This window comes from Mobula birostris, chromosome 7 (genome assembly GCF_030028105.1).
Source record: "Mobula birostris isolate sMobBir1 chromosome 7, sMobBir1.hap1, whole genome shotgun sequence".
NCBI lineage: Eukaryota > Metazoa > Chordata > Chondrichthyes > Myliobatiformes > Myliobatidae > Mobula > Mobula birostris.
The window spans coordinates 130,636,946-130,655,731 of NC_092376.1; the positions used below are offsets into that span (position 1 = coordinate 130,636,946).

Consider the following 18,786-nt stretch of genomic DNA (forward strand, 5'->3'; position numbering starts at 1 on the left):
TTGCAGACAAGGCTTCAATTTATTTTAGTAAAAATACACCTGTATCTGGAAGGTCCATCTGTTGGTGAGTCAGTATCCTGGCAAAACCTACATCATGAAGACAAAAGAACACTCCAAAGAAATCCACAAAAAGGTTATTGAAAAGCAAAAATCCAGGAGATGAATACAAGAAAATTTCCAAATCACTTGTAAGGGGGGTTTCGTCTCTTATGTTACTGCGTAGGCTAATTAAAATGGCTTCTTTGTTATGTTATACTTGGGAATGCTTCTTTGTTATGTTAAACGCTGAGAAAGTTTTTGCGCTAGCAGCTTGTTTTGGGTTAGAGTGTGATAAGAATCTGTTACGAACCAATTGGGATAGTTGTTTTGTTTTTGGTGTATTTGAAGATATTGTATGCGTGGGGTTTTGGGAGAGAGGGCAGGAGAGAGAGACAGAGGATGGACCACGTGTTGAGTCCGCTAACGGGGTCGGACCCCGAGCGGGGCGTTCGGCGAGGAGAGGAGACAGAGACGGACTCGTGTGGAGCGTCTGGTCGACCACCGTTGTTGGTCCCAGGCGGCCGGTCGAGGTGGTCCAAGGGGTCGCAGGGTGAAGCAGAAGGGTCCTGAGCTCCAACTGTTTGTGGACGAAGAGATTGAACTTTGATAAGTGTGGCACCTTTTATTTTCCTTTTATATTTTATTCTCTATTAATTATATAGTTCCAGTAATATCTATAAATGGTAAATCATTTAATCGTATCTGGTGTATTGTCTGTTATTTGGGCGGGGTGCGGTACATCACACAGCATCCACACAAACTAATTACCCAGTTTGGCGGGGCTGAGGGCTGTTTCCCTAGACGACAGTGAGCCGAACGGCCCTGAGGCTGGCCAGGGGGGCTACACACTGAATATCCCTTGGAGTACAGTCAAGTCAATCATTAAGAATTGGAAAAAATACGGCACAGCTGTAAAGCAAGCTGTCCTTAAAAACAAAGCAACCATGCAAGAAGGGCACTAGTAAGGCAGGCCACCAAGAGACCGATGACAACTCTGGAGGACTTGCAAGCTTCCGTGGCGGAGATGGGAGAGAATGCGCATATAACAACTGTTGCCCGGGTGCCTCACCAATTGCAGCTTTATAGGGAAGTGGCAAAGAGAAAGCCACTGTTGAAAAGTACTCACATGAAATCTTGGCTAGAGCTTGCCAGAAGGCATGTGGGGAGATTCTGAAATCAGCTGGAAAAAGGTTCTATGGTCTGATGAAACCAAAATTGAGCTTTTTGGCCATCAAACTAAACACTACGTTTCGCGTAAGCCAAACGCCTCACATGATCAAAAACACACCATCCCTACTGTGAACCATTGTGGTGGCTGCATCATGCTGTGGGGATGCTTCACTGCAGCAGGCCCTGGAAGGCTTGTGAAAGTAGAGTAAAATGAATGCAGCAAAATGCAGAGAGATCCTGGAGGAAAACCTGCTGCAGTCTGCAAGAGAACTACGACTTGGGAGATTTGTTTCCAGCAAGACAATGACCCTAAGCAGAAAGCCAAAGCTACACAGAAATGGCTTAAAAACAACAAAGGTCATGTCCTGAGTAACCAAGTCTGAGTCCAGATCTCAAACAAATTGAGAATTTGTGGCTGGACTTGAAAGGGGCTGTTCACTCATGATCCCCATGCAATCTGAAAGAGCTTGAGCAGTTTTGTAAAGATAAATGGGGAAAAATTGCAGCGTCCAGATGTGCAAAGCTAATAGAGGCGTATTCACACAGACTCAAGGCTGTAGTTGCTGCCAAAGGTGCAGCTACTAAATACTGACTTGAAGAGGGGGAGTAATTATTCAGTCAATTATTTTATGTTTAATAATTGTAATAAATTTAGACCAATTTGTAGAAATTTGTTTTCACTTTGACACAAAAGAGTCTTTTCTGTTGATCAGTGTCAAAAAGGCCACTGTGATTCAATGTTGTAGAACAATAAAACATAAAATTGTCCAAGGAGGAAGATTTTATAGGCACAGCAGGCTAACCATTTGTAGTATTAATACCGTCACCAGTAGTTTTTCAGCTTCTGGAAGAGTGACTTGCCAATTGAATGTTAATATATATGAGACGGTATTTGTCAAAGAATGAATCTTAATAATTCTAAATTCCTACTTGTATAGGACTTTGGGTTCTTCATTAAGTGAGAAAAAAAATACACATTCATATTATCCAGAAATTATACATATATACATATTCAGGAAAAACTGCATGACCAGGTCTCTGGCACAGTCTAGCTCTATGGCTCAGAAGGGAGGTGGGGAGAGGAGGAAAGTGGGTGGTGATAGGGGACTCCATTGTTACGGAACAGACAAGAGATTCTGTGGACGTGAAAGAGCTCCTGGATGGTGTACTGCCTCTCAGATGCCAAGGTAAGGGGGATTCAGACTGGGTCCACATCATTCTTGTGAGTAGTTAGAACTCATGATTTATATTGGTACCAAAGACATCAGTAGGTAAAATGATGACCTCCTAAAGAGACAGTATAGGGAGCCAGGTAGGAAGCTGAAAAGCAGAACCTCAAGATTGGCAATCTCTGGATGGCTGCTTGAAATGAGCCAGTGAGAGTAAGAATATGATAATTTGGCAGACAAATGTATGGCTGAAGAACTGATGCTGCATGCAGGGTTTCTGCTTTGTGGATCATTAGGGAGGGCATGACTCGTAAAAAAGGAACAGAATAAATCAGAACCTGAGGGACCAATATCCTTATAGACAGGTTTGCTCGAGCTGTTTGAGAAGATTCAAACTAGTTTGACAGGGAGATGGGACCCAAAGGGATAGATTAGAGGATAGGTCAGTTAGAGTGAAGATAATTGACAAGTGTAGAGAGACCATGAGGAAGGATAGGCGATAGGTAGGGCATAATTGCAGTCCATTCAGTGGATTGAAAGGTACCAATTTAGTGCAAGAAGTATCAGGAACAAGGGCAATGAACTTAGAACACAAGTAAGTACATTAAAATACAACATTTGGGGCCATTACAGAGACTTGGCTGTCACAAGGGCAGGAATGACTACTGGATGTTCCAGGGTTTAGATATTTCAAAATGGACTGGGAGAGAGGTAAAAGATGGGGGGGGGGGGAGACAATGCTAATCAGGGATAGTATCATGGCTGCAGAAAGGGAGAATGTCATGGGGGGATCAATGGAAATTAGAAACAGGAAGGGAGCAATTTGGGAGTATTCAACAGATCTCCTAATCACAATGGGGTGCAGATCGTAAGGCAAAATTTGGAAAGGTGAAAAAATAACAGAGTTATTGTCATGAGTGACTTCAACTTCCCTAATGTTGATTGTCACTTCCTTGGTGCAAAAATTTCAGATGTGGTGGAATTTGTCAGGTATATCCAGGAAGGATTCTTGACAGAATACGTAGACAAATTGACTGGAGGAGAGGCTATACTGAATCTGGTACTAAGCAATGAACCTGGTCAGGTGACAGATCTCTTAGTGGGTGAGCATTCTGGAGACAATGACCACAACTCCTTGTGATTCACTTTGGAAGATCAAACTTGAAAGCAGAGTACAGGGTTAGTGGCAGGATTCTTAACAGTGTGGAGAAACGAAGGGATCTTGGGTCCACATCCATGATATAATGTTGTAGATCAATAAAACTGTGGTTAGACCATAACTGGAGTAATGTGTTCATTTCTGGTTACCTCATTATAGGAAGGCTGGGGAAACATTAAAAGGGGTGCAAACGAGATTAACCATGATTCTGTCTGAATTAGTGATCATGTCTTATAAGGATAGGTTGAGCAAGCTGGTGCTTTTCTCTTTAGAGTGAAGGAATATGAAAGGCGGTTTGATAAAGGCATACAAGATGATATGAGGCATAGGTAGAGGATACAGCCACAGACTTTTTCCCAAGGTAGAAATTGTTAATATGAGCTGCATAACCTTAAGGTGTTTAGAGGAAAGAATAGTTTTTTTTAAATAGAGTGGTAGATGTGTGGAAAGCACGGCAAAGGTGGTGGCAGAGGAAGTACCTTACAAACATTATGAGACTCATAGACACATGGATGAAAGAAAAATGGTCATAGTCAGACTTTATTGATCCCGAGGGAAAGTGGGTTTCGTTACAGTTGCACCAACCAAGAATAGAGTATAAATATAGCAATATAAAACCATAAATAATTAAATAATAATATGTAAATTATGCCAGGAAATAAGTCCAGGACCAGCCTATTGGCTCAGGGTGTCTGACCCTCCAAGGGAGGAGTTGTAAAGTTTGATGGCCACAGGCAGGAATGGCTTCCTATGACGCTCAGTGTTGCATCCCGCTGGAATGAGTCTCTGGCTGAATGTACTCCTGTGCCCAACCAGTACATCATGTTGTGGATGGAAGACATTATCCAAGATGGCATGCAACTTGGACCACATCCTCTTTTCAGACACCACTGTCAGAGAGTCCAGTTCCATCCCCACAACATCACTGGCCTTATGAATGAGTTTGTTGATTCTGTTGGTGTCTGCTACCCTCAGCCTGCTGCCCCAGCACACAACAGCAAACATGATAGCACTGGCCACCACAGACTCGTAGAACATCCTCAGCATCGTCCGGCAAATGTTAAAGGACCTCAGTCTCCTCAGGAAATAGAGACGGCTCTGACCCTTCTTGTAGACAGCCCCAGTGTTCTTTGACCAGTCCAATTTATTGTCAATTCGTAGTATCCCTAGTAATCCTCCACCGTGTCCACACTGACCCCCTGGATGGAAACAGGGGCTATTTGGGACAGAAGAGTTAGATTGATCTTATAGTAGGTTAAAGGGTCAACACAACATCATGGGCATAAGGACCTGCACCATGCTATATAGCTCTATGTTTTATATGCTAGGCATAACATGAGATTTAGAAAAATAAAACATGGAGCTGAAGATTGGATTTAATTTGGGATCATATTCATTTCCAAATTACTGAGCTAAAAATATAATGAACCTTGTGCTTTCTGCAATTTAGAAAATGAATTATCAGTAAATATATAATGATCCTATCACTGCAATTACAACACTTATAAAATTCTAATCATAATTGGAATTCAAATTACAAAAATGAATGACCTTGGGTGTATGTTTGTAAAGTATTAGTTTCCAATATTCATGAGGGTGTTGTGATAGATATTTTCAGAATAAATAATACACATTAAGTGTTATGATACATTTAAGATGTTTTACTGTTGTGGTAAACCATATATATATATGTTGTAACTGGGTTACCTGTCTGGACACGCCCCTCTGCTGACTGCTCCTGTGGCTCCTCCCACAGAGCCCTGAATAAAGGCGATTGTGCCATTGCTCCTCCTCTCAGTCCAGGGGCAGATACTCAGCATGGTGGAGGTCACATTTTACTGCTAATAAAAGCCTTTCAATATTTACTCTACTTCCAGTCTTTTAGAGTTATTGATGGTGCATCAATTTTATTAGCAGTAATTTTAAAGCATAGAACACGTCCTGAGACCCGACAAGTTAGACCTCAACTTGCAAATGCTTTCGAACTCTGGCTGGCTTGCTTCGAATCATACCTAGAGGAGATTCAAGTGACCAAGTCCACAGCAAAGCGCAGAGTTCTCCTCTCCAGGGTCAGTCCACGGGTCTACTTGATGATCAGAGACCAGCCGAGCTACGACGGCGTGATGAACACCCTCAAAAGACAATACTTGCGGCCGGTAAATACCGTCTACGTGCGGCATCGCTTTGCGACACGGCAGCAGCAGCCCAGAAATACAAGCACTGAGTTCATCCGGGCCCTACAGACACTCGTGCGGACCTGCGATTGCCGGGGACTGATGGCTGAACAGCACGCAGAGCTCCTAGTAAGAGACGCCTTCGTCACAGGGACCAGGTCAGTGTATATGCACCAGCGGCTACTGGTGATCTTACCTTACGTTCAGCAACTGAGCTGGCCGACACACTGGAGGCCGCTCTGCACAACTCTGAGGTTCTCCAGGCACGCAATCCCCTAATGGCCTCATGGACACCGCAGTCCCCGCAACCTGCCGGCGAATCGACCACGGCTGCTGCCAGTCGCGAGTCTGCGAAGTGTTACTTTTGTGGATTCGAGAAGCACCCCCGGAAACGCTGCCCAGCCCGAGAAGCTACCCGTTCCAGCAGCGGAAAGAAGGGCCACTTCGCCAAGACCTGTAAATCCAAACTGCGAGCGGGATCTAGCAGAGCCACGTGCGAGGCATGGGGGTCGTCATCTTGCCTGCACACTGCCACTATGTGTGAGACATGGGGGTAGCCATCTTACGACCCACGGGTGCTCATGGGGCACACAACTGCGCTGGACCAAGAGAGCGTCTCAACCCTGGCCTCGGTGACCCTCGACCAAAGCACTCCCTACCAGCTTGCAAGGTCAATGATGGACATGTTGGTGGAGGGGCGCAGGACAAGCTGCCTGTTTGAGAGTTTTATCCACCCGGACACGGTGCAGTATTGCGGACTTGCGATACAGCCGGTAAGTCAGAGGGTCGCCATGGCTTCTGGGTCGCATACAACAGACATCCGGGGGGGTTGTGTAGCAACGCTAGTGGTGCAGGGCACAAAATATCGAGACTTTACAATACTGGTCGTGCCTCAACTGTGTGCCCCTGTGCTATTGGGGCTCGACTTCCAGAGCCACCTGAAAAGCGTGACAATGGAGTATGATGGGACCCTCCCACCAATTACTGTCATAAATCCCCAGTTTTGTAGGAATATGTCACATACCCCGCTACTGACCACCCACACACACCGACCCGCACATCCCACCCAACATCATGCCAACTGCCGCACCACCGACACCATTTGCGGCCTCTCCACCCTCAAGATCCCTCCCCCACCGCTGTTCGCCAACCTGACCCCCAACTGTAAACCTGTGGCAACTAAAAGCAGGAGGTACAGCGCGGGGGACAGAGCCTTCATTAAGTCGGAGGTGCAGCGGCTGCTCAGGGAGGGGGTCATTGAGGCAAGCACAAGTCCTTGGAGGGCGCAGGTGGTCGTTGTTCGGAATGGGGAGAAGAATAGGATGGTCGTGGACTATAGCCAGACCATCAATAGGTTCACGCAGCTCGACGCGTACCCTCTACCCCGCATCGCGGATATGGTCAATCAGATAGCACAGTACAAGGAGTACTCGACCATAGACCTAAAATCCGCTTACCGTCAGCTCCCCATCCGCCGGGAGGACCGCCCTTACACCGCCTTCGAGGCCGACGGCAGGCTTTATCACTTCCTGCGCGTCCCCTTCGGTGTCACGAATGGTGTATCTGTCTTCCAGAGGGAAATGGACCGGATGGTGGACCAGTGCCAACTGAAGGCCACATTCCCATATCTGGATAACATCACCATCTGCAGTCACGACAGGATCACGACAACAACCTCCAAAAATTTCTCCAAGCGGCCAAAGCCTTCAATCCCACCTATAACAAGGACAAGTGTGTATTCGGGACCACCCAACTTGCTATCCTTGGGTGTGTCATGGAGAATGGAGTCACTGGCCTTGACCCCGACCGTATGTGCCCCCTGTTGGAATTCACTCTTCCCAACACTCTCAGAGCCCTCTAAAGGTGCCTGGGCTTCTTTTCATATTACGCCCAATGGGTCTCTAACTACGCAGACAAGGCCCGCCCCCGGTCAAGTCCACCACATTCCTCCTCTCTGCCAAGGCTTGCACGGCCTTCAGCCGCATTAAAGGGGACATTGCCAAAGCAGCAATGCATGCGGTGGACGAGGCCATTCTCTTCCAAGTAGAGAGTGACGCCTCCGACTTTGCGCTGGCTGCTACCCTCAACCAGGCGGGAAGACCGGTGGCGTTCTTCTCCCGTACTCTTCAAGGCTCTGAAATTCGGCACTCCGCAGTGGAGAAAGAGGCCCAGGCCATAGTGGAAGCTATTAGGCACTGGAGGCACTATCTTGCCGGCAAAAAGTTTACCCTGTTAACTGACCAGCGCTCAGTCACATTCATGTTTAGTAACCAACAGCGGGGCAAAATCAAAAATGATAAAATTCTGAGGTGGAGAATCGAACTCTCCACCTTCAACTATGACATCATGTACAGGCCTGGGAAGCTCAACGAGCCCTCCGATGCCCTATCCTGGAGAACATGCGCCAGCGCACAGATCGACCAGCTATACGCCCTACATGTAGATCTTTGCCACCCAGGGGTCACCCAGATTTTCCACTTCGTGAAAGCCCAGAACCTGCCTTAGTCCCTTGAGGAGATCAGGATGATGACCAGGGACTGCCAGGTCTGTGCACAGTGCAAACCGCACTTCTACCAACCCGAAAAGGCACAACTAATCAAGGCCACCCGCCCCTTTGAGCGACTGAGTGTTGACTTTAAGGGTCCCCTTCCCTCCACCGACCGCAATGTGTACTTTCTTATCGTTATCGACGAGTACTCGCGGTTCCCCTTCGCCATCCCCTGTCCCAATACCACTACCACGTCAGTCATAAACGAGGGTCCTCGTTTATGAGTGACGAGCTGTGCCAATACCTGTTGGCTAGGGGTATTGCAACTAGTAGGACCACGAGCTATAATCCCCGGGGGAATGGACAGGTGGAGAAGGAGAATGCCACGGTGTAGAAAGCCACACACTTAGCCCTCAGGTCAAAGGGGATGCCGGTCTCCCGCTGGCAGGAGGTCCTCCCTGAGGCACTCCACTCGATCCGCTCCCTGTTATGCACGTCCATCAATGCCACCCCCCATGACCAACTCTTTTCTTTTCCCAGAAAGTCAACCACTGGGACCACCCTACCAACTTGGCTGACGTCCCCAGGGCCAGTCCTGCTCCGGAAACATGCCAGGAGCAATAAATACTCCCTGATGGCTGAGAGGGTTCACTTACTTCATGCGCACCCCCAGTATGACGATGTGGTTTTACCTGATGAGCGGGAGGACACGGTCTCCATCCGCAACCTGGCACCCACAGGAGCACCGGGCCCCTACCCTGAACACTCCATGGTGACTATTAACCACGTATCCACTGATAGAAATACTCACGAGACACCACGCACTCCAAGCTCTATACAGACACCACACGACACTCCCATACCGGGCACGACGCACACGCACGAGGGATTACCGACGTCTAACGTGCTGACACTTCAAGTCAGGCCGGAGCCAGCACAACCACCGTCGCTGGTGCAATTACCACCAGAGTATGTAGATCACAGTGATGGACTCGATAGCCTGATAGACTTGACCTGTAAATATACTTGTTTTAAATATTGTCAGTCACTTCACCCTGCGGGATTCTTTTTAAAAAAAGGAGGGGTGAATGTGGTAAACCATATAGAAACATAGAAACATAGAAAATAGGTGCAGGAGTAGGCCATTCGGCCCTTCAAGCCTGCACCGCCATTTATTATGATCGTGGCTGATCATCCAACTCAGAACACCGCCCCAGCCTTCCCTCCATACTCCCTGACCCCCGTAGCCACAAGGGCCATATCTAACTCCCTCTTAAATATAGCCAATGAACTGGCCTCAACTGTTTCCTGTGGCAGAGAATTCCACAGATTCACCACTCTCTGTGTGAAGAAGTTTTTCCTAATCTGGGTCCTAAAAGGCTTCCCCTCTATCCTCAAACTGTGGCCCCTCGTTCTGGACTTCCCCAACATCGGGAACAATCTTCCTGCATCTAGCCTGTCCAATCCCTTTAGGATCTTATACGTTCCAATCAGATCCCCCCTCAATCTTCTAAATTCCAACGAGTACAAGCCCAGTTCATCCAGTCTTTCTTCATATGAAAGTCCTGCCATCCCAGGAATCAATCTGGTGAACCTTCTTTGTACTCCCTCTATGGCAAGGATGTCTTTCCTCAGATTAGGGGACCAAAACTGCACACAATACTCCAGGTGTGGTCTCACCAAGGCCTTGTACAACTGCAGTAGTACCTCCCTGCTCCTGTACTCGAATTCTCTCGCTATAAATGCCAGCATACCATTCGCCTTTTTCACCGCCTGCTGTACCTGCATGCCCACTTTCAATGACTGGTGTATAATGACACCCAGGTCTCGTTGCACCTCCCCTTTTCCTAATCGGCCACCATTCAGATAATAATCTGTTTTCCTAAGTTGTAACTGGGTTAACTGTCTGGACACGTCCCTCTGCTGACTACCCCTGTGAATAAGGGCGATTGTGCCATTGCTCCTCCTCTCAGTCCAGGGCAGATACTCAGCATGGTCAAGGTCACATTTTACTGCTAATAAAAGCCTTTCAGTATTTACTCTACTTCCAGTCTTTTGGAGTTATTGATGGTGCATCAACTGTGCCTGAGACTGCAGTATATTTCTAGTCTGAAGGAGAAACTCCTGTTCTTTTTGGACAATTGGAAAGCTGGCTGCAACATGAACAACACAAGCTGAGACCAGTCCTGAGCCAATAGTAGACTGGAGCCTGAAGCAGATATTATCATTGGCAATGGGCCTGATGGCAGTTTTAGATAAGGAACCTGATGACTACAGTAAACAATCTATATGGACCATTCCTGGCACAGATAGAGTATCACTAGAACCTTTACCATCTGTTTATCACCTGACAACCAAGTGCTATACACAAAAAGTTCTAGGCTTCTAGAAAGTTATGAAAGTTGACAGATCTTAACCTTTGCAAGTGCCTACAAATGCACCAAGTAATTAATCGTAAACCACTAATTTTGAATTTGCAAAATAAAAAGGTAACTTTCATATGCAGTACACATGTAAATATCTGTATTGTAAAATGTCCCTTTCACGTATAGACTTAGCAACTACAGGCGAAAGAAACATAATGAATGCCATGTGTATTGTGAACTACACTGTGATAAACAATGATGTAAGTTACTAATTTCCATTATATGATGTCTACAAAGCATCAACAGACTTTTAATAATCCATCTGTATTGTGTAAAACAAAGCCCAGTTCTGAGGCAGGGCTTTGACCTGAAATGTTAACAATTCCTTTCCTCCTACAGATGCAGCTCCTCCCACTGAGTTCCTGCAACTTATTGTTTGTTGCCCCAGTAATGCTAGCTGCATGTTAGCAACACCAAAGAATCTTGAATGTATCAAAAAGATACTGCCATCGAACACTTGGAACTTCTTTGTTAAGTTAGTAAGAAAAACTGGAAATTGCCTAAAAATCATTTTTAAAAGTACGATTTTAAAGAATTATCTTACACAGAATGATGGATCTCATTTTGAAATCCACTTATGAATTTTGTTCAGTGGTTATAGAGGGGACATGGGGTTATTTTAATTCTCATACAATATGACAAGGAAATAGTCAATTAGTAATATGCGGGAGTAGAAATATATTAAGGGAATCAAGGAATATAGTGTTAGTGGCACTGAGGTAAAACATCAGTTCTGACTTTCTGCAATGGTGAAATAGATATGAGGAGCCAAAAGATCTAATCCTCTTATTTTTTTTTTCTTTTTAAAAGAACTTTTAGGGCAGCGCAGTAGCATAGCGGTTAACGTAACACTTTACAACACCAGCTGTAAGATCGGAGATCAATTCCCACCACTGTCTGTAAGAAGTTTATACATTCTTCCCATGAACGAGAGGGTTTCAAACAGTGCTCTGCTTTCCTCCCACATGCCAAAGACGTACAGGTTAAGGTTAATAAGTTGGAGGCATGCTATGTTGGTGCCAAAAGCATGGCAACACTCATGGGCTGTGTCCAGTATATCCCAACTATGTTGGTCGCTGCCGCTAGCTATGTATTTCACTGTATGTTTCAATGTATATGACAAATAATGCAAACCTTTGAAATCCATTAATCCAAGGCTAGCAACCGCCACTGACGACTTATAAGACATGATGTCCATGTCCCATAAATAGAGATAAAAAATATTCAGAGGAAAATGCACAAAAACCAAAAAAGAATTCAGATCTCGACAAAAAACGTTACCAACTTTCTTAGAGTGAATATGCAAATCCTCTCCCCAAAGCTAATGCTAAGTAAACATTAAAAGAAAAATTACTTATCAGGAGAAGTTGGTCAGATTTTCCAGTAGCTGTTTCTTCCAGATGTTTGAGTAGGTTGGAGGATACAAGTATTACATCATCAATATTTCCAAACAAGCCTTCCAGATCTAGATCTGGCACCTATGAAAAGAGAGAATGTAACTGCTGTGAGAGATTTTAGTACTTCATACTCTTCAGCCATAATCAGTTGGTTATGAAGGTTATGTTTTATACCAAAGTTAAAAGAAATAGACCAAGAAGAATTGAATGCTGAAAATACAAAATAGAAAACACATGACTATCTGCTCTGCCAGCATCTGATTAAAATAAAAATGAAGTAATGCATTTGGTAGAGTACTTTGGAAATTTTTTATAACATTTTGAGGATCTTAATTGATTACCTGTTCTTTAGCCAAATGCTAAGATTTTTATTTCTCTATTAATTAACGATGAGTCTCCATATATTTCATATACTCCATATATTTGCTATGTTTACATATTCAGATAAAATTTTGAAGCTGAAACATTTTTGCCAAAAAAAAGAACAATTGACAGAATTTGTTGAAGCAGAAAAAATGTAAATATAATTTAGGATAGCACTAGGGATAGACCAGTGTGACTTGTAAATCACATGGGAATGCAAAGAGAATTTGTTCTTTTGCCTGTTAAGATTGATGGAGGCAATTAAAGTTGTTGCCAACCCATTCAAAGTTGTTAAGCTTTCCATTAGGTTAGATCATCTCTTGCACTGGTTACTGTTTCCTTTCCTCTCCTGCCTGCTCCTGGAGAAACTACTGAAATGCCTGCTTCGCTGCTGCTGCTGCTACTGTGCAATCGAGAATCTCCAGAGGGGAAAGCCCCAAATCCTCGGCTTTGCCTATTGCCTGTTACCGGGGCTGGGGTCGAAGCGCCAGGCAGAGATTGTGCTCGGTGCTCAGTGTCGGAGGGTTGGTCGGAGGCTCAAAGTTTTTGGACAGACTCAAGAGTCGGCTGTGGTCGGGTGCTTCCAGGGTGCTGCATCGGCAAGATTGCGGCGCTGGAGGTTCATGGCAGGGAGAGTGTTTCTTCCTTCTACCGTCTGCGTGAGGTGATGGGACTTTCGAGAGACTTTGAGACTTCTCTTTACTGTGCCCATGGTCTGTTCTTTATCAAATTACGGTATTGCTTTGCACTGTTGTAACTATATGTTATAATTATGTGGTTTTTGTCAGTTTTTTAGTCTTGGTTTGTCTTGTGTGTCTGTGATATCATTCTGGAGGAATATTGTATCATTTCTTAATGCATGCATTACTAAATGACAATAAAAGAGGACTGTGTGTCCTCATAATCTAATCTAATGGCCATTTTAAACTGTAGGGCAAAAGCAGAACTACAATAATCTGTGACAGCCAATTTTATTGCAAAGCAAAATATCACTCAATAGATTAATGTTTATAGTTGCCAGGGATTATTACAGAGACAATCAACTTCTATTGTTGATAACTATCTGCAATTTTTGTCAGCTTGTTTTTTATTCTGTGTGCTGCTTTCCTTCATAATGTCTGCATATCCTCTATCAATTGAACAATGTAGTCTGGAAGACAGAACCATGGCAGAAGTTGGGAATCATTGCATCTGAGCTCCTTCGTCACCACTGGAATACAACTACTCAGTTGATTACGGTCACCAATTTCCTTGAAGATATTATTTTACCCTGCTTTTTCACTTCTCCATAGTTATATTGTATAGTCGTGTTTTAATTAACTCAAGGGGAACAAAATGCACTCACTTTTTTTCTTTTCGTTATTTCGAACTATTTCAATCAATTTCAATGACTTAAGAAAAACTTTCAGAATGTCACAGTGATTAGCAGGAGTTGAGTAAGAACCATTGCTCAGAATGAGTTCCATGTGTCCAGTTTGTTTATTAGTAACTACACTGGGGTGAAGATGATGTTTGATTGCAGGCACAATGAACAATACTCTGTTGTTTTGCTAAGGAAGAAAAATGCAGCTCATTGCAATGTGTCCAAATGATACTATTGAAGTTACAGGTTCCACTCAAACAATATTTCTGGGAACAGCAAGGTACTAATATGGATTGAATATAAAGAAATAAAGCCAAATCTTTCTTTGAGAACTTGAAATAAACAAAGTCAATGCAACAGATTTCTACTTGCATACTGCTAGCAATATTCCTATTTCAAATCTGACTGCAGAGAATTTTATAATACTAGCTCATCCACTGCATATAATTTAAATCATGGCTGGCACTTCCAAGCTATGGCACCAGGTACACCTGTCAATTGTATCAAAATAACCATGAGACAGAGCTAGAAATCAAGGGGCTCAAATTAACTCAGAGGATTATTGGTCTGGCAGAGATTACAGAGTGGTATTTACGAACAGTTGGGAGCCAAAATAACCTAATAAGCACAGAGGCAATTATAAATCTAACTTGGAGTAAACGAAAATTAAAACAAAAGTGCATTTTTATCATGACTTTGCCACCCCTTTCAGGAAATCCCATGGCACATACTGAAGAATTTTTAACATATAATGTGAGATAAGAATGTGAACAGCAAGGTTCTACAAACAATAAAGTGACTATTTAAGAAATATAGACTGAAGCATCAATTGTTACTAGACCACTGAGGGAATACCCATGCCCTTCTTCAAAATAGTGCATGGGGTCATTTGCATCCACTGAAGAGTGCAGATTAAGTCTTGCTTTAACAATTCATCTGAAAGCTGACATCTCTGACAGTGAAGCAGCCCTCTGGTTCTGCACTGGAGGGTCAATATACAGTAGATAACTGTTTTCAAGCCTCTGGAGTGGGACTCAAACACAGAACCTTCTCACTTACAGGACAGAGCTTTGGATAATCTTGTGTTTATGGACAGAGGAATGAAGGAAGCTGGTGCAGAATGAATAGTCAATCCTAGAAGTACAAAGGTGTATGCGAGGGAGTCAGGAAGAAAAAGTTCAGGGTAGTTAAGAAAGCTTATGGGGTGCTAGCTTTCATAAGTCGAGGGAATAGAGTTTAAGAGTCGCGATGTAATGATGCAGCTCTATAAAACTCTGGTTAGGCCACACTTGGAGTACTGTGTCCAGTTCTGGTTGCCTCACTATAGGAAGGATGTGGAAGCATTGGAAAGGGTACAGAGGAGATTTACCAGGATGCTGCGGAATTTAGAGAGTATGCATTATGATCAGAGATTAAGGGAGCTAGGGCTTTACTCTTCGGGGAGAAGGAGGATGAGAGGAGACATGATAGAGGTGTACAAGATAATAAGAGGAATAGATAGAGTGGATAGCCAGCGCCTTTTCCCCAGGACACCACTGCTCAGTACAAGAGGACATGGCTTTAAGGTAAGGGGTGGGAAGTTCAAGGGGGATATTAGAGGAAGGTTTTTTACTCAGAGAGTGATTGGTGCGTGGAATGCACTGCATGAGTCAGTGGTGGAGGCAGATACACTAGTGAAGTTTAAGAGACTACTAGACAGGTATATGGAGGAATTTAAGGTGGGGGGTTATATGGGATGCAGGGTTTGAGGGTCAGCACAACATTGTGGGCCGAAGGGCCTGTAATATGCTGTACTATTCTATGTTCTATGTTCTATGAGAGAAAATAGCTGCAGCTAAATTGCCCAAGAATAACTTGAAAACTAGGTACAACATTAAGATTGCAAACAGCCTGGTATATACAGTATTTGAGGCTGTGCTAAGGGAACTAATTGAACTGGGTTTGTGGAAGCAGCGAGACTGGCTTTCACATATCCAATTAGAGGGAAATCATGCTGATCCAGTACAGGAGTTAGTACTCAGGTGGAGAAGGTGTTAGCATTGTGCCTTTGGAAGTTAACAAATTGTGGTCTTCTGAATATAAACAATGTGGGAAGGCATGATGGGTCGACACCTTTCTGAGAAACAGAGAATAAAGAGATGTTGGAGATGGTTTGCACTGATAGGACAAGTGTTGTTTTTAGGAAAGAGAAAAGATAATGATAAATTTGAATAAGGGAGGGAACAGTATCCAGTGGTTCAATTTAATACTGGAGAATGTATATAGTATACAACCTGAAATCCTTACTCTTTGTAGACATTCACAAAATGGAAAAAAACGGAAAGAATGAATGAAAGAAAACATTAGAACCCCAAAGCCCCCCTCCCTCCACGCACAAGCAACAGCAAAAGCATCAACCCCTACCGCCCACCATGAGTTTACACATTCTTGAGCAGAGGACAACTCTGATGTTACTTATGTAGTGATCAGCTGATAACTGAAAAGAAGCATAGATCAGCTCCTGACATCTAAATGATCCAGATGTTACCGAGAATTAGGATGACAATAACCTTCACTGTAAGCAACAAGACAGTCCAAGCAGAAGCATTTCTCAGGATGCCTAACTTCAGAAAACATTAGATTTCTGGCACCAATGCCTTAGTAAATTGAACCTCAATAAAGTACAAGTAAGAGCATAGCTTTTAAAAAAATCTATCGGTAATAGTTTAACTTAGTGAGAACTCTTTTCCCTCTCCTCATTTAAACACCTTTAGCAAGTTGTTTTTTTCCCCTTTATCACTTATTCTTTTGCTTCTATTCTTGCTTGTCCCATTGGCAGCACTACAAAGCAAGAAACAGCTGTAAATCAGGAAAAGGAAGGGAGGGAGGAACTCAGGAAAAATACCATTACTAAAGAGGTGGTCCTAAGCAAGTCCTTACAGTGGCCGCCTAACAGATCTAACAGTCGTGAAGGACTTCATTCTGGGGTCATAAAAAGAAATAGCTTTTGAGGTGGATGATACATTGGTTTTAATTTTACAAAATTCACAAGACCTGGCAAAGGTGTCATTAGACTGTAAAACAGCAAAGGTATTACCTTGCACATTTTGGTTTTCCTTTGATTAATGCTTTGAACTTACAAAACATAACAGTCAAGAGGTTTGTTGTTGTTGTTCAGACCATACGCCAAAATAGGGAAGAAATGCGATTTAAGTGACTTTGACTATGGAACGACTGCTCGTTCCAGATGGGGTGGTTTGATTATCTCAGAAACTGTTAATCTGGGATTTTCACACAGAACAGTCTCTAGATTTTACAGAGAAAGGTGTGAAAACCAAAAAAAAATCCAGTGAGCGGTACTTCTGCTAATGAGAGAGGCCAAAGGAGAATGGCCGAATTGGTTCAAGCTGACAGGAGAGTGACGGTACCTCAGATAACCTCACGTTTCAACAGTTGTGTGCAGAAGAGCATCTCTGAACACACAGCATGTCGAACCTTAAAATGGATGGGCTACAGCAGCAACAGAGCATGAATATACATGAATATTTCAGTAACATGGTAAATACATTGTTTTATTAAGCATTCTTTGTTTGTTTAAATAATTCATTATGGGCTATATGTAAAAGTCCATGAGTGGCATACATAACGGTGCTACCACATCATAAGTGCACGCCTCACTAAAGAAAAGAATGCGGTAGACATGTTATTCTCGGCTCTGTGTTTTTACCTTATAATTAGTTTTATGTTTTGTGGTTTCAAAACATAACAAAAACAAGGTAAAACTATCTCTCTCAACGAATCATAGTGTGTTTGGAACTCTTCCTCAAAGGCAGTGGAAGGAAAGAATTTGAATATTTTTAAGGAAAAGACCAGTAGATTCTTGATAAGCAAATGGGTGAGTGGTTACCGGGTGTAAATAAGAATGTGGATTGAGTTTGCAATCAGATTAGCCAAGGCCTTATTAAACGCTGTGGCAGGTTTGTGGGGGCTAGTTTATATGTTCAAAACCCTCTCTGCATTTGACTGCCTCGTACAATGATGCAAGCAGAACTCCAGCTGACTCCTCAATGAACTTTCCATGTAATTGACGGTTTATGTAATTAGTACAAGTATAGGACATGTCCTTACCGTCTAGTTTTGTTTCACTATCCTTACATCACACTGATTATACATTCAAATTTCAGCTTGAAGGGGAGCTGCCATTTGCTTTTCACATGGATTGACATCACCTTTGCTAATTCTCCATGTACATCGATGTGGCCATTCACAGACAGCATTTCTGCCACATCACTAATTTTATATAAGAAAGCTATTGTGAGCATTTTTTTTAAAAATGTGTTATTCAAATGAACTTCAAGATCTTTTAAGTCCCACCATACCACATTCATTAACATTGTATCTGTGACTGATTGGTCTTGCAATTCCACAGTTTCAAAATAAGCACCCTTCTCATTCTTCTGGGGCTTTTTCCACGTCCATGCCTCTGTCATCACTCCCAATGTTATATTTATTTATTATTTATTGAGATACAATGCAGAATAGGCCCCTCCGGATCCACAAGTCAGTGCCCAGCAATCCCTTGAATAAATCCTACCCTAGTCACGGGACAATTTACAGTGACCTATTAAACTACCAACTGGTAGGTCTTTGGATTGAGGGAGGAAACTGGAGCACCCAGAGAAAACCCACGCAGTCACCAGGAGAACGTACAAACTCGTTACAGACAGCAGCAGGAAATGAACAAGGGTCACTGGTACTGTAAAGCGTTGTGCTAACCACTATGCCACCATGCTGCTCTTTACATAATACTCTATGCACTTCTATGTCTGGCCTCCTGGACATCCTGATTTTAATTCCTTAAACACAAATATTTGAGCTGTCAACTACCTTGTACCCACCCCTCTAAAGCTCTCCATTTCACTGTTTTCTTTTAGAAGCTCCCTCTCACCTATTTTTAACCAGATTTTTAATCATCTATCCTAATTTCTACCCAGGTCATTTGATGTCAAAATGATATTAATCATTTAGGTGCCTTTAGACACATTGCTTTATTAAAAGG

The 18,786-nt window shown here is 43.4% G+C and overlaps 1 protein-coding gene across 7 annotated transcripts in view; it reads right to left on the reverse strand.

The window, feature by feature from the left end:
- The window catches only part of arhgef37 (Rho guanine nucleotide exchange factor (GEF) 37), a 123,019-nt gene that overhangs the window by 89,556 nt on the left and 14,677 nt on the right, over nt 1–18,786 (reverse strand). For all 7 annotated transcript variants that reach the window (XM_072263744.1, XM_072263743.1, XM_072263745.1 and 4 more), the window contains one exon: nt 11,980–12,103. In XM_072263744.1, the coding sequence (XP_072119845.1) occupies nt 11,980–12,103 (124 nt within the window). The remainder of the gene's footprint in view (nt 1–11,979; nt 12,104–18,786) is intronic.